This window comes from Eutrigla gurnardus (genome assembly GCF_963514095.1).
Source record: "Eutrigla gurnardus genome assembly, chromosome: 21".
In the NCBI taxonomy this organism is placed as follows: Eukaryota; Metazoa; Chordata; class Actinopteri; order Perciformes; family Triglidae; genus Eutrigla; species Eutrigla gurnardus.
This window is the reverse complement of record NC_139932.1, coordinates 19,342,507-19,357,648: the sequence shown is the minus strand read 5'-3', so window position 1 is coordinate 19,357,648 and position 15,142 is coordinate 19,342,507. Positions and strand designations below refer to the sequence as shown.

Here is a 15,142-nt window from a genome sequence, read left to right as displayed (position 1 = left end):
CCGGATACAAAAAATAACTCGCGGGATTTGGACGGTATTTTGGACCCACTTGGTTAGCATATTTTATTTTAGGTTAGCTGTAGCCACTTACATCTTCACAGCGTGTAAAGTGTTTTAATCACGTTCACCGCTCACGTCTGCTGACGTATCCGCGCGATTTAAAAGTAAATAGCGCCGCATCGGAACCTTCTGAGCTAACTTGTTGCTCCTCGATGGGGACTAATGTTAGCCTGTAGCATTAGCTACTACACATCAACAGGAAGTAACGTCGGACTAGCTAAAACTGCAATGTCTTGCACTTTGAATACTCCAGGTACGACAGTTTTATTCAATAACATTCCCGGCGTTTATAAGGAAGACCCATTTTAAAATGTTTTAACATGTTTATGAGAGCAACTTGCAGCGTATTTGTATGACAGCTTCAGTGTCGTTTGGCGGCTAATAAGTTATTGTGCTGCTGATAGTATCATGCTATCATAGTATCATGCTAACGTAGACGTTTGACAGTTGGTTAAATGAAGCAGGGGGAAGCAGTGCGTACTTTCCATTACTTTTACTAAAGCTAAGACAATCATGGCGTAGCAGTCACTAAATATATCGCAAGGTTGTGTTAGCTTGAGCTAATTAACGTAGCTGACACAGCAGCTGTCATCCAAGGAGAAGTCCATCTAAAGAGTGAAGAGATGGAGGGGAGGGTTAGCAAAGAGCTAAATACATGAGGATTTTGGTTATTTCTCCGATTTCTATTCTGGTGATTTCCCGAGCAATTAAACCCAACTTTAGTGACTCTAATTTGTCATAAACCCAAGATGTACGCATGTTTTCTTGAGTAATAATCAATAGGACAGTACGTGATTTATTGAATAGCTTGATGAAACATTATGTGTTTTATCTGGCCCACTTTATTGCCTGAATGATCAAAGTCTGGTTCAAATGCAAAGTACAGATAGTGTGGGCTTAGTGAATCATATTCAGGCTATTCTTTCCTTACACTGACATGTATCTCCTGTCTATATAAATGCCTATAGCATTGCCCAATTATAAAGTGAGGAATCCCCACTCCTCTTTATGAAAACTAGAAATGCTGTGGCCATTTAAACCCGTCCAAAGTTCCTGGAAATGATGACCTGTATTTCCTCAGGCATGAACTGCACTTTAGAGAAGGTCCTGGCAGATGCCAAATCGTTAGTGGAGAGGCTTCGTAACCATGACAACGCAGCCGAGATGTTAATCGAACAGACGACAACGCTCAACAAGCGAGTGGAGGCCATGCAACAGGTATGGTGTCACATTTTGAGTGATATATTTTTTTTTATAGATGCTATGGTGCTTGTGGCTCAGCACAGTTTTGCAATTTTGGGCCATCAAAAATTTTAGATTGCGATCTTCCAGTTGTTTGATGTGAGTTGGTTGCTTGTTTGCAGTACCAGGAGGAGATTGACTCATTAAACCAGGTAGCGCGACATCGTCCTCGTTCTAGTCTGGTCCTAGGAATCCAACAGGAAAACCGTCAGATAAGAGACCTCCAGCAGGAAAACAAAGGTAGGTCGTTCATTTGATATGTTATTCTTACTGTGTAACGGCTGTTTTGTGAGCCGTCTTGAGGAAGATGTGACATTTTTGGAGTGGAATCCTGTTGGTCACAACCAAAGAGAGGTGTGATGGCCAATCACAGAAAGGCAACATGAAGCTGACGGATGTTCGCTCTTTCCGCAGAACTACGGACGTCGTTAGAGGAACACCAGTCTGCATTAGAGCTTATCATGACCAAATACAGGGAGCAAGTGTTCAGGCTCCTCATGGCCAGCAAGAGGGATGACCCCACCATCGTGACCCAGCTGAAGGAGCAGCACACCACGGTCAGTGTGGCCCACTCGTTCCCGTTTCATTTTGGAAATATTGGATATATTACATGGGACATTATCCCCCAACTTGATTGTAAACTGAAATAAACTTGTCAGCTGTTTGACTAAAGTGTAACGTAAACGATGTCATACCATCTTTTTAATGTATTTTTTTTACCCAACTTCCACTGCCTTTTTATTTATCTTTGTATTTCACCTCTGTAGGAAATGCAGGCACACATAGACAAGATCAATGAGATGGCCTCCGTCATGAGGAAGGCGATAGAGGTGGACGAGGGACGAATATGCGAAGACGAGGAGAGGATTAAACAACTAGAGGTAAAAGGAAATGTCCTTCCTGGAGGGTAGGAACGTGATAATCCTAAAGACTACAAAACACACTTTAATAGACATATATTGGTTCTGACTCACTAGCATGACACATCCAGAGAATACTGGCATCTAATAGTAGCAGTAACAACTGAGACTACATGAAGTAGTGAGAAATGTGTGACCAAACCATCAACAAGCAGCACGGGTGGAAATCACAGAAGCCGCCCTCATTCTGGATATAGCATGTGTTTAGATCCTGCTGTTACCATTAAATTAGAATATGTCACATATGACACACAGCATAAAACCTTACCAATCTTGCTAAAAGTTCAACCCACACTGTAGGAATGCATTCTACAATTTCATGCTGTGGGTTACAAAGCAAAACAGAGTAGATACTCTGCATCTGTTATCTTTACCCAAATGATAACTTGCTGTTACTAAAAGAACTGTTGCAACTTCAGAAGCTTGGTTTAAAAAGCCTGTGATAAATGCAGAGCGTGACTGAGATGATTCATTTTGTATAAAAGTGTTTTGGAGCCACCAGGTACACAATAGCAGTATTTGAGGTGGCGGTGGTGGCATCATTTCCTCTGAATGCATGTACGTTTCTGTTTGTCAGCTGGAGAACAGTGGACTCCGAGAGCTGCTGGGAATCAGTCGCGAGGCTTTCCTGGTTCTGAAGAGGGAAGACGCGTCAGAGTGCACGTCGCTGTCGCCGCTACTGACCAGCGCCGACGTCAGTCTACGAAAGAGTTAGAGCTCCACGGTGACGGCCAAACCTCGCCCCCTCCCCCCCAATGCCGTGGACACTACTGTGTACTGTCTCTTGCCACATGCCTCTTCATCTTTCACCAGTCCTCTCCCTTCCCCTAGAGCTTTTACAGCCTGATGCTGTAGAGCTGCGTCCCCGTCTGCTGATTCAGACACTTTCTCATTTTTGTTTTTGTTCGTTTGTTGGTACTTCTGTTATGGTTGCTAATTTTTGCCAGCATGCATGGGTATGTGGTGCCTGCAAGGTTTTGATGTTTGAATGGGTAATAGAAGGGCTTGAGTTAAATAAATCTATAAACATGTAAACTGTCTCTACTGGGTTAAATGGTGTTAACTGTCCTTCACATGTAAACCATGTTTTTGGTTCTGTTTTGTGGCCAATGTGGCTACTCAACTTCCCGCTCTCACTATTCATGTTGTTGTAGTGTGTTGTCAACCGCAGCTTTAAAGCAGGAATAGAAACACTATCCAGCATACACAGTCTGCTTAAACATCAACTACCTCTTTTTCTGCAGAACTGCAACGAGTCAGACGTGTGATGTTGGAAAGCATTCCTCCAATATTATGGTGTTTATTTCGATAGCTGCAGAATATTCCTGTAGCTGTAACGAGAATAACAACCCTTTTTTAAAGGTTTTAAAATAACTTGCACATAAAATGCATTAATGCCTTTGATACCATGATTCGCTGTGGTCTAAGAGTAGATGTTATGAAAGAGCTACCACTCTGCCTCTATTTCCAAGATCTATAAATATTTTTTAAAAGTGTTCCTTATAGGACACGTTACAAAAAGCACTAATTTAAAATAAAAACACACGTGTGAAGAAAGAAATAAGCTCTTAGATGATTTTAATTAACATTGTTGCTGGTTTAAAATGGAGAGAGGGAGGGAGAGGGGGAGCTATCGCGTGACTCAGCGCGAGATTCTCGCGGGAGCGTCGTTCAGCCTGTCAGAGCGGCGGCGAGCGGAGGAGGAGAAGGCGGTCCCGCTAAACCTCTCAGACCAGTCAAGCATGTCGCCCCTGCGCTCGCAGGGACGTCTACTCCCCAAATACCGGAGACTCCGAGGCTACCAATGATTTCACCGACCGGCACATCGAACATTATCGAACCAAAAACGGATAAAATGTCTCGCTGGGTTTGCTGCCCGCTGCTGCTGCTGCTTCCCCTCCTGCTCTGTGAAGTTCAAGCTCAAGTAGAAAGTGAGTTAAGAGATGTAATTCAACTTTAAGCAACCTTTATTATCTTTTTTCCCATCGATCTTTAAGAGCCGATAACTGTCGTGTTAATCAGCTAACGTTGTCAGGCGAAAGGCCGCTCCGTGGCTCCTTCATACTGTATGTAAATCAGTGAAGTGTCACTCCAGGCTGCTGTTGTTGTGGTGTAGCTCAAGCTAACGTTAGCCAGCCGTTAAGTGTCACATTTGATTTAAAATCAGATTTAAGGTCAAGTGTTCATTCAGCCCAGCCTGAATGTAGTGACTTTAATTCAGTTATACATAGGATTTAGAGTGTAAGGTCACGTGTCATGTATTACAGAATAACAACACTAGCATCACATGACTGTATTTGCAATTCAGGTGTAATATATTTGTGATTTAATGTTGTTTTCATAGAGAGAGAAAAAGAACTAAAGCTCAGCTAAGAGCAGCAAACTATTCAGACCTTTGAATCCAAACATATGGTGGGTGTTGTGAAAGAGTGTTTGCTGTGAGGGGTAAATAAATAAAACACTTTGCCACATAGTTCAATACCAACGGAAGCAAGTTTAGATGTAATAACAAGTCAGACTTAAGTCTCACATAAACTGTGATTCATGTCGGTATGAAGTATTGAGTGTTTCTGATACACAAAAGCCTCTGAAATGGTGTTTAAACCCTAATAAGACAGTAAACTCTACTACTGTTTACCACAAATATATTAATATATAGCATTGTTGGAGGGAGAATTTAATAACCACTGCTTTTATCACATTGTTGTGCACGTGACGAAAAAAAGAAAATAACTAACATGCATTTGAATTATGCACGAATTTGGGGGGAAAAGCAAAACTGAACGGCTACGAGATCAAAGATCTTTCAGTGTTTAATTCCAGAGTCCACATGTGCAGTAGCTGGACCCCAGGTTGTGAATATCTCAGATTGAATTATATATATGTATATTATATCTGTGTATATCCTGGATTAGGGTTAGGCTCACATTTTTCTTTTAGTTCAAGGCAGCAGGTAAATCCTGAGCTGGAGTCTGCAAGGATAAGGCAACACAAATCTACCGCTTTAGTTTCCATGCCTGACATTCTTCCTCTCTGTGGGAGACGTCGGCAATCATGCAACTACAACAACACCTTACATACGACAGTACTTATTATTATAGTAGGGAGTAGAACGTAGGTTTGTGTAAAAGTCTTCCAGACAAAAACTCAAATACAATAAGTGATATGTGAATCTTCAAGAAGTCAGTTGTTAAAATCAGTCCATTTGAAGATCATAGTTCACGGCATGAAATTAGAATCTTTCTAAAGAAATCAGTCTTTCAAACTGTTAAAACACCTTGTGATAGCATGCTTCAGTGTTTCATCACTACTCAACACAGTTTACTTTTCTTTTTTCTTTCCCTTCGATGTGCTGCCGACCTGGTTTCAGGTCGCCTACTTGGCACTACACCAATTCTCAAAGCTGCTGTCTGCGGCTTCAGGGAATTTACTATTTACTGTTTCTCACAGTCAGCCTTTGTTCTTCTCTCATCCTCCATCGTGGCCTTAGATTGACTGCAACAGGAAAACTACAATGTCTTTTCACCTGATGTTCCACCGTAGGCTGGGTGATGCTGTGACAGTGCTCTTGTACAAATCCTAGCATTGAACTGTAATCTCACCTTAAAAATGTGTGTCCATTAGGGCTCTGAGCGCCGCCACATATGCTTTTCCATTATTGGAAAAATGTCAACAGTTATATGCGCGAAGCTACAATAAAAATATTGAACTATATTGATTATTGGCACAGAAATGTATGAACGTGCGTGTGATATTTGTGATCAAAGAACCACCTTCTGTCTGTCACAGACCGGGTGGTTTTCCTGCCGGGAACCTTCCAGAACGTGAGCGTCTCCCACAATGAGACGGTGCAGGCCGTGGTGTCCAGGATCCCGTCGGATGTCACTTTCATCACTCTGCAGTTCCACACGCAGCACCGCAACGCCACGCTGTCCTACACCAGGGTGAGGAAGTGTTCACGCACAGCTTCGACTACTCTCTCCCCCCCTTTCATTATCTGGACACACAGACTGACCCACTGTTGAGAAGCTGCAGCAGCACGTGTGTTACTACATGATATGAAACGGTTGGAAAAGTCAGGAAACACCGATAACAGAAATATCATAAGTTAGTCAGCTAGCCGGCTCTGTTGAAAGATGAGAAGTGAAAAAGAAAATCCACCTCCCGGCACGTCTAAAGCTCACTGATTAACATATGATCTGTCCAAAAACCCAACAACCCCCATTTCCAGTCTTTGTGCTAAACTAAGCTAGTCAGCCGGCTCTAGTTTCATATCGATGCTGCTCTCGTTTAATGCCGTGCAGCTGAATAATGCAACACATCCCCTGCTTCATTCCTGGTTGTTCCAATCAATAACACATTTAATGTTTAGCCTTGTTAATGTTATGCACACACCGTTGGATTAGATGGGTCTCTCAATGAGTAAATATTTTTGTTTATGGTGGAGGCTGATGGAGCTGAAAATCGACAGATAAACTTCTGTTAAAATGTGATGACAGTCATGTGATAAAAGCCAATGCAGCTCATTGTTTCTATACTGTCCCACCTCTTTAGTGGTGTTAGCACTAGCCTAGCGTACTCTATCTGACAGCAGGTACTGCCTGCTGAGCATGACGCTAAAGTGGACTCTGAAGACGGACAGTAAAAGTCAGTGAGCTGGATGAAATGTCAGCGATGCGTTTATGATGTACAACATTCTGGTTAATCATCAAATGAAATGCCTAATCGTTTCTTCACATCCTTAATTGAGTGATTCTTTTAATGGCTACAATAAAGAATGCAAACTAAACTGTGAAATTGAGAGTCTGCTTCATGTATGTGGAGTTAGCTCTACCTCTTGGGTAATGAATGAGGCTTTGTGCGTGAGGTTGTCTGGCCCCGCTGAGACGCTGGCAGTCAGCTGATGTGCAGTCCTCTGGTCATGAGCGGCAGACGGGGCAGCCCCGAGGGAAAACCTCCTGGCGTCGGTCCCAGGAGTCTCAGAGTCCGCTCCGTTTGGGTCCACGCTCAACAGACGGGAGGGCTTTTTTTCTTTCTGATGATGCAAACAAGAGGAGAGCAAAACAGATCCTTGAGTTTCTCAGTGGCAGAAAATTAACGTCGACGACCAAATCTGCAAACTTCACAGGGAGAAAGAGGAAGTGTGTTTTCTAACAAAAACATAAAAGGGTTTCATGAGGAGTGAACATGCACACTTCGCACTTTGTTATCTCCCTTTCACTCGTTTCCATTTCCTTTTATTCTTATCACTCTCACTCACTGCACGTAGAAAACCACAACATCATTTTATAATCCTGTTTGTCACTCGCTTATAATAAGCAAGTTATATTGAAGCCCATGACGGTCCATTTCTACTTTAAACCAGATAAACTTCAGCAGGTTTAAAACGCACCTGAACATTCAGTTTACTGCTAGGTTGAATCACAATGTCGACATGCACAAAATATTCAGTTTTCAATGTGTCAAAGAAATAGAAAGTAGCCCAAACAGATGATAAAAAGCAAAGGGGCGATGCTAGGCTATCTTACAAGTGTGGTGTGAGTGTTGGTACGTTTTATTGTCATAGAAACATAATAGAAAAACTGCTTTTTCCATGAAACGCTTGTATGAAGTGCTCCCCGGCCAGAAACAAAGACGTTGTATGTACTTACATGCATTTAGTAATAATTATAATGGCTCACAGTGGCTCTACGTCTGTGGCGGCTTAGATAAACTCAGTGACAAACCACAGCAAATGGAGAATCTCAACCCACTCCAGCACCGTCCGACAACAACAACAACGACGAGGCCCGTGTAACACAATGGAGTTACTGTATGAGCAGTTGGACTAATATGTGGCCACAGTGCTTCAATGTCACCGCTTGGACTGGCTGGAAAATATGTGGTGAAATGTACCGCATGTTTCCTGAATTCACAATATCACAATTCTGACTTTGATACCAATACTGTGTGTCGTTTATTAACAATTCAATGTCCCTGTTGTTCCGTTTAGTCACAATAGAGCGCTGAAGGGATGGCGTGTTTTTGGAGGCAAACCCCGGAGGTTAGCATCACACTGGTTCCCATCGACTAATAGCCAATGGGGTTGTGGCAAACAAACGGTTATGATGTGATCGACAGAAGCAAAAAAACGCTTTTATTGCTTCATAAAAGCACATAAAAGCTTCAAAATTCAGGAGAGGGAGATGGTATTTTATATGGTAGAAGGCTTGTGATAACCACAGACCTTATTTCAGGAATCAAATCAAAAACAGAAGTGCAAAAATGCTGACTTGTCTCCTCGTTTCCTGCAGCACTCTGTTGCCAAGCTCTAGCCTGGCAGACCTGCTAACATGACATGGTGTATTTTTTTAAAGTTAATTTTGGTTTTTGCGTTCAGATGCCAGGCCTCGGCCTCTCTCTGACAGCGGTGGACTCGGGCCTCCTGACGGCTCTCCAGCCGGGCCAGGCGTCCCTCTCCATGTTCCTGTCTTCTCCCGATGAGGTCACCGTGACGGGCACAGGGGTCATCCTGCCGTTCTCCAGCACCGGTACTACCTCGTCTTCTCTATCGCTCTGATTTTGGCAGCTCAATCTTGAGTCTAATAGTCAAATGAGGAAGTTAGAAAAAGAGAGAACTCAGATTGTTGACCTGAGGAAGTTCATGCAGACTTTGAGTGAGCGCTGGCATTGATTGTCACGCCTGCTCATATGAGTGTGTTGAAACACTCTTAGCGAGTCATCCTGAGGTGGCAGGGTGCCACCGGACCCTCGGGAGAGTGTTTTTGTCTTCCGTTGTCCCGACATGCCCCGACACATCGTCTAAAAGTGAATTTTCTCTCCCGTTAGATCCGGTCCCCGGGGCATGCAACACGGAGTTCAACCTGGATATCGACCCCAACGTCTACATCCACTACAACCTCTACGAGACCACCATCCGATTCGCACCGGCAAACTTAGGTTATGAAAGGTAACGCCAGAGGCTCAACTTCCTGTTCAACGCTGTGTGGTCAAACGGCTGCTCCACTTCTATGCTTTGAGAAGATCTCGTGCTCTTCTGCTCCGCTGTGGCTGATAGTACTCGCCCTCGTTTTCTCAAGAATGTCTGTTATGTGTCACCGAGGCAGATACACAGACGGCTCTTTCACTCGTTGCATCATTTCCTGTTGGGTCATTACCTGCAGCAGCACTGTTTTTTGTTTGTCTGAATAGCTGATGCTTTCGAGGCGGAACTTTTTTTTTTCTGCAGTTGGTTGGTGTTGGGAAGCAACACTGAGTTGTTGTTTTTTTTGTGTGTGTTTCGTAAGACAATTTAAGAAATGCCAAACCACAAGCGTGAAATGTGGCAAATGTAGTTTTCTGTCCATCACCAACAGCGGTTTGGAGGAGTATGAGTGGCTTTGTTCGTTTTTGGTTCCAAGTCAGTTCAATTCAGTTGAAGCTTGACTAGTTTTTATCCACATGACCACACATACCAGGCTTTCTAATATCCATTGTCACCCTAAAAAAATCAAGTGATTCATTGGATTTAAATGACTTCTTGTGGGAGAAAAATAAAGTATTATTTTATATATTATAATTTGTCTCCACTTGTGCTTCCACATTTTTTACTGGGCAGCAGTCTGTTTGTACAAAACAGACAAATAATATGTTTTTTTACTAACTGCCCCCCAAAACTCTGCTAAGCCAGTGAGTACAGTGTAAATGCACAGTCCGTCATCAAGTAGACCAGGGTCCGGTCTCCAGAGGCCACTTTAACTGAACTGTATGAAGCAGGTGAACTGAAAACACTGCAGCCAAATCTCAGTATCCACAGTGCAAAACCACAGGATTACTAAGAACGCTATCACGAGTACCAAATGATGTCAAGTTTCACTTTGAGTTTCCTCACACTCGTATTTCTTGTTCATCAAAGCCTGGACTTTTATCTCACTCATTTCAAGTTAAAGTCCACATAAATCCCTCTAGATGATAGCCTCACACAAAAACAGTGCATAATAAAATATTATTATAATATTAACTTTCTGTCCTTGCTCTCCATCAGGGGAGGACCTCCTCCGGCCTGCGACAAACTGACGGAAACCAACACGCGCTGGCGGCTGCAGTATGACATCTACCAGTACTTCCTGCCAGAGAACGACCTATCAGAGCGCAGCCTGTTCAGTGGCATTCAGGCCGTGGCCGACGTGAAGGGGATGACGGAGAACGGCAAACGGGTGGGACGCCAAGAACACAATGCTTTAACTTCATTGTGTTTATCTGGTAAATATGAAGCTTTAATAAGATTTTCTCCCCCCACCGTCTCCCTTCAGATCATGACGCTGTTATCGTCAGATATGAGCGTGGCGGTGTTCGGCTCCATCCCCGGTCAGGGTGTCATCTTCTCGGTCATCGTCAGAGACCCGCTGTGGAACACCTCGTCGTCCTACGTCCCCGTCCACACCTACGCCTGCAGCTTCGCGTCCGCCATGGACGGCTGCCAAACGCTCGGTGAGCTCCTGCACGTTCCAGGTCCTGAACGTCCAGTTTTTTCTACTCTGACACACTGCGTCACAATACCCAGGGGACCCAGCCCAGGCTGGTGATGAGCACATGAAAGGGGGCGGTGTCAATGGAGCTATAATATTAGAAAAATACAAAGAAGCTAAACACATAATCCAGGCTAAAAGCAACACGGCTTAAACTGCCTAATGCAGGAAGGACAGCTGGCAATAAAACACCAACTGTGTGAACACATAAATTAATAGATTCTTAATATCGCTGCCCATCTAGAGCACAAGCAGATCTGACTATGATTTCATTTGAGTATTTCATTAAATGGAATATGTTGCTTAGAACAAACTCGGAGCAAATCAAAAAATAGCATGAATACAAATCATACTTCAAGGCAGTAAACATAAAAGTATCGGTGATATTATTACACGCCTTTCAATTTCACAGTTACCAGCTGTCCTTCTGCATTAGTCTGGATTAGGATTTAATCTCTTTGGTATTTCTGTGATATTATCTCATGGTCCGTGCACCGAGATTCGATTGGTGAGTAGGCGGTGCTTGAAGTTGATCTCGTGCTGCAGAACAGGTTGAAGGTGCAGCATGAGTTCCATGTAAAACGTTCAAAATCCCAGAGACGGATATCTGCTGATGAATTTTATAACTGAGAACAAAACATTAAATTCTCTCATGCTTGTGTTGACCACAGACCTCCGTGTCAGGCATGAACCAAAAACCCACCAAAAAGATTCAAGCCGAGACGGCAACGAGAAGTGAGGTTAATGAAAGCTATGGGATGGTTTTGAACACATTTAACGATTATATTATTTCATTTTCAGGAAAGATATCAACAAAGATTTTCTTCACCGTCGCTGGCTTGGCTGGCCTGTTTGTCTGCTTCTTTGGGCATCGATTCTTCAAATGTGGTGAGTATTTTTGAATATGAAAATATTAAAATGTCATTGCACAGCATAGCACTAAACTCATACCGACAAAGTTCCCCTCATGTTACTGAACCACACTGATTTATTGGTGATTTAAGTCCTTTTTCATCAAATCAAGCAGGGAGGCAGCTGTGGAATCTACAGTTTCAATGTGATTCACTCAGAAGTTAATGTGAAGTCTCATCATCAAGATCTGAGAAAACAAGTTTTTCTAAAACAGGACTTCCTGTTTTGATTCAAACTGAAGCGGTTATGCCTCGCCTTTTTTTCCAGGCACGGTTCACTTTAGGGTCGACTGAACAGGTTCGTAGGGGTCAGAGGTCATGTTAAACTCCCTCGTAGGGAAATAAAAATGACTTAAAGGTCAAAGAGGTGTGGATACTTTTACTTGATCCCACGTGGTTTTCATTTGCAAGTATTTATAGACGGAATAAACATCAGAGAGTCAGCGGGTGTGGTGCTGGGCCTGCCCGCTCATGTGATGCAGAGATTTGTTCTGTGAACCCATGACTGGCCCGTCATGGCTGCCAGCGGTTCTGACAGATCTGGAAGTGAGGATGTGTTGCCGCGTGGTTGTTCTTAGTTGCTTTCATCCACTCCCAGCAGCTCCGCCTGCACGAGGACTTCTGTGAAGGCCGATCAGAGACACGTCCGTCCCGGGTTTTCTGTGTAAATCACTGTGACGTGTGAAGCCACTGCATTAACTCTCCACTTCTTCTATTTCTGCCTCTTCGTCACGCAGAGTTGTTTTGCATGGGATTCAGCTTCGGGACCTTTTTCTTCTTCGTGCTCATCAAAAGAACCACAGAACTGGACAACGACAGTGAGTCCCCACACTTTGATCATTTGCATCGGCTCTCTGTCCGTTTACATGATTTGAGCCACTATGTTAGATGTTGAACATCCGTCGTCTGTGTCCGTCTCTGCAGTCAGTCTGGCCGTGTCGGTGGTGATCGGCGTGGTGGGCGGCGTCCTCCTAGTGATGAGCTGGTGGCGTTTCGGTTCGGTCATGGCCTGCATCATCGTGATCGGACTGATGCTCGGCTTCGTCGTCGCCTCCACGGTCCTCTTCACTCCTCTCGGTAACAACATCATCGTCATCCCAGTCGACCATGTTTTTTGTTCGTATGATTTCAGCGGCGATGATCTTTTTTTCAGGTGACCTCGATGTGTTCAGGCGTTCGGATGTGGTTTTCTGGGTGACGTTCTGCTGCATCATGGTCATCGTTCCGCTCTTCTTCGTGCGTTGGCCCAGAGAGGTAACAGATTTCCCCCCTTATAATATATATAAAGTAAACAAAAATCTAAAATCAAAAGCTGGGGATGAAGTTTCAAAACACGTCAGTTACTCTGTGTGTAGGACTTAAGCGCTTTACTTTGGCGCCATCTTGTGGTAGTATTAACAATTACACAATCATAGGACAACTAAATATGGAAAAGTGAGAACAAAACAACATGTTTTTTTTGTGTTTCTTTGTTACATCAGGGAAACATCGTGACGTGTGGCGTGGTCGGTGCTTACGCTGTAATTCTGGCCGTCAACGCCTACATTTACACCAGCCTGTCCTACATCACGATGAACATCCTCAAACGCTTCCTCAACAACAACTTCAGCGCCATGTTCACGGATGTTCCCTTCCAAGGCATCGGTGAGTTCACAGCCAAATCTCAGTAACGCCATCCGACTCCAACCGTTGGTCCCATCTCATCGCCATCTTTTGTCTTTTCCCGTCTCCTCCCTCTGTCAACCAGACTACTTCCTGATCACGGTGTGGGTGGTGCTCGGCGTCTGCGGCATCGTCCTGCAGCTGTACCGCGAGCGCACCCGCCCGTTCTTCCCTCCCAGCCCGTACCTCATGTGGCTGCAGGAACGTGAGCGCCGCAAGACCAACGTCCTGGACCCGAGCCACCACTTCCCCTCGCTGCCCAACCGCCTCCTGGCCAGAGCGCGGCAGCTCACCAAGAGGATGGAGCCGGCCGGAGAACACACGCCGCTGCTCCTGTAAACTGAGGACGCCGTCTTGTCTCAAGGTCGCGTCCCGTTGGGGACTGAGCCAGACAGGAAAACGATCCCTGGGATGCTTTCTCACCTGTGGAGAGATCTCTGTGATCTGGAGGAACATTGTCCCTCGTAACTGGTGCTGAGACTTTACCCAGATCAGCCGACAGAAAGACGGTGTCAGAAGAAAAGCAGCACAAATGACACCAGGAGGGATTATACCACTGACACTTTTTTTATAAATCCCCAAAAAGTTTGTGTACAAAGACTGACGTTTTCCCCCGAAATGTCACTTTTATTAACACTTAATGATGACAAAATGATTCTGTTAAAGGATAATTCTTATCTTTGAATGTCTAAAATGTCGCCGTTGATGCTTTACAGTGTCTGTTACTTCTTGCACTAGAAGTGTCTGTTACTTCAAGTCACAAACTACTAACAATTAACAAAGTGAGGCATTTTAACTTTGAGCAGTTGGATTGTTTTGACAACATTGATGGAGAAAGACAAAATATTTTAGATCGTTTTTTTTTGCCCGGCTGGCATCTAAAAAAACAAACCGCCACCACTCAGAGCTTCATGTTGTTGTTTGGTTTTAAAGCCTCATGCCATTATTTAATTTTCCAAAAATTCAACAGATAACGTGTATGTGATGATTTGATGTTTGAGATTAAACTCTAAATGTGCCATTTAGCACTAAAAAGGTCCTGATGGGGTCACACAGGTCAGTAAACGGAGGATGCAGGTCACAAAGAAGCAACAAAACAAAAACTGAAAAGTGAATAAATATTGCACAGTTTTACATTTTAGCCTGCACACAAAAGAAAAGACTTTTTCTCTGCATTCTCTGTGTCAGAACTGATGTTTTAACCTCTTGCGTTCTTGTGCGTGTCTTTGACTGGACTGACCTTTGCAGTCCAGTCAGTCTTCCTGTAATTTGCACATTGGATTTTAATGTATTGCCTGTAACGGTGGGTGATCATCTGTTATCTGTGGACATCTTTTAACTGCAGCCTTGTGTGCCAAGAATTCTCTCAGGGTTTCACGGTCAGCTTTTAGACCACAATGCACGAGGCAACTGCTGAAACCTTCAAGCCTGTACATGCCTTTCAGTATTTTTATTTAACTACTTTCAGGTCTTGTGACTTTTTAAATAAAATCCAAAACGTATGAAAAATGAGGTCACTAGTGTTTTGTAATCAAATTTGTTTTCAGATGCAAAACGCAAGTATACGACAGCAGACGGTGGGATACCAATTAATTAATTCATACGATGAATGAATGAATGAATGAATTCATACACCAAACCATTTCAATGTTGCCGATGCTAAAAGGAAATAAGAAAGGAAGCACCGAAGCACCTTTTCTTACCATTAAGAGGATTCGACCAGCTCTAATCATTGGTTGACACTCGTCATGGTCATTTCACTCTGTTAGGAAGAAAAGTAAAGTGAAGGATCCTGAAATCAAATCTCTGCTTTGTTGACATGAAACGATCATGTGACACT

At 43.6% G+C, this 15,142-nt stretch overlaps 2 protein-coding genes across 2 annotated transcripts; both read left to right on the top strand.

Annotated features, from left to right (window-relative positions):
- The first annotated feature begins 14 nt into the window (after window positions 1-14).
- fgfr1op2 (FGFR1 oncogene partner 2) lies at window positions 15-3,257 on the top strand. The gene is made up of 6 exons (XM_084038938.1): window positions 15-313; window positions 1,142-1,278; window positions 1,425-1,542; window positions 1,717-1,859; window positions 2,070-2,183; window positions 2,800-3,257. The coding sequence occupies exons 1-6, from the start codon at window positions 223-225 to the stop codon at window positions 2,935-2,937; spliced, it is 741 nt and encodes a 246-aa protein (XP_083895064.1). The 5' UTR covers window positions 15-222; the 3' UTR covers window positions 2,938-3,257.
- Window positions 3,258-3,897: 640 nt separating this feature from the next.
- On the top strand, window positions 3,898-15,117 carry tm7sf3 (transmembrane 7 superfamily member 3). Its single transcript, XM_084038352.1, has 12 exons — window positions 3,898-4,153; window positions 6,012-6,166; window positions 8,602-8,752; window positions 9,051-9,171; window positions 10,246-10,417; window positions 10,514-10,691; window positions 11,531-11,617; window positions 12,378-12,458; window positions 12,565-12,717; window positions 12,794-12,894; window positions 13,122-13,284; window positions 13,388-15,117. Exons 1-12 carry the CDS (start codon window positions 4,027-4,029, stop codon window positions 13,639-13,641), a joined length of 1,743 nt encoding a protein of 580 aa, XP_083894478.1. The 5' UTR covers window positions 3,898-4,026; the 3' UTR covers window positions 13,642-15,117.
- The last annotated feature ends 25 nt before the right edge of the window (window positions 15,118-15,142 follow it).

Bases quoted from the DNA above. Each gene is read 5' to 3' on its own strand.
- fgfr1op2 (XM_084038938.1), top strand. From the start codon at position 223: ATGTTAGCCTGTAGCATTAGCTACTACACATCAACAGGAAGTAACGTC. The intron at 314-1,141 runs GTACGACAGTTT...GTATTTCCTCAG, and splicing joins TTGCACTTTGAATACTCCAG to GCATGAACTGCACTTTAGAG. The intron at 1,860-2,069 runs GTCAGTGTGGCC...TCACCTCTGTAG, and splicing joins TGAAGGAGCAGCACACCACG to GAAATGCAGGCACACATAGA.
- tm7sf3 (XM_084038352.1), top strand. From the start codon at position 4,027: ATGATTTCACCGACCGGCACATCGAACATTATCGAACCAAAAACGGAT. The intron at 12,459-12,564 runs GTGAGTCCCCAC...CCGTCTCTGCAG, and splicing joins CACAGAACTGGACAACGACA to TCAGTCTGGCCGTGTCGGTG. The intron at 12,718-12,793 runs GTAACAACATCA...TCTTTTTTTCAG, and splicing joins GGTCCTCTTCACTCCTCTCG to GTGACCTCGATGTGTTCAGG.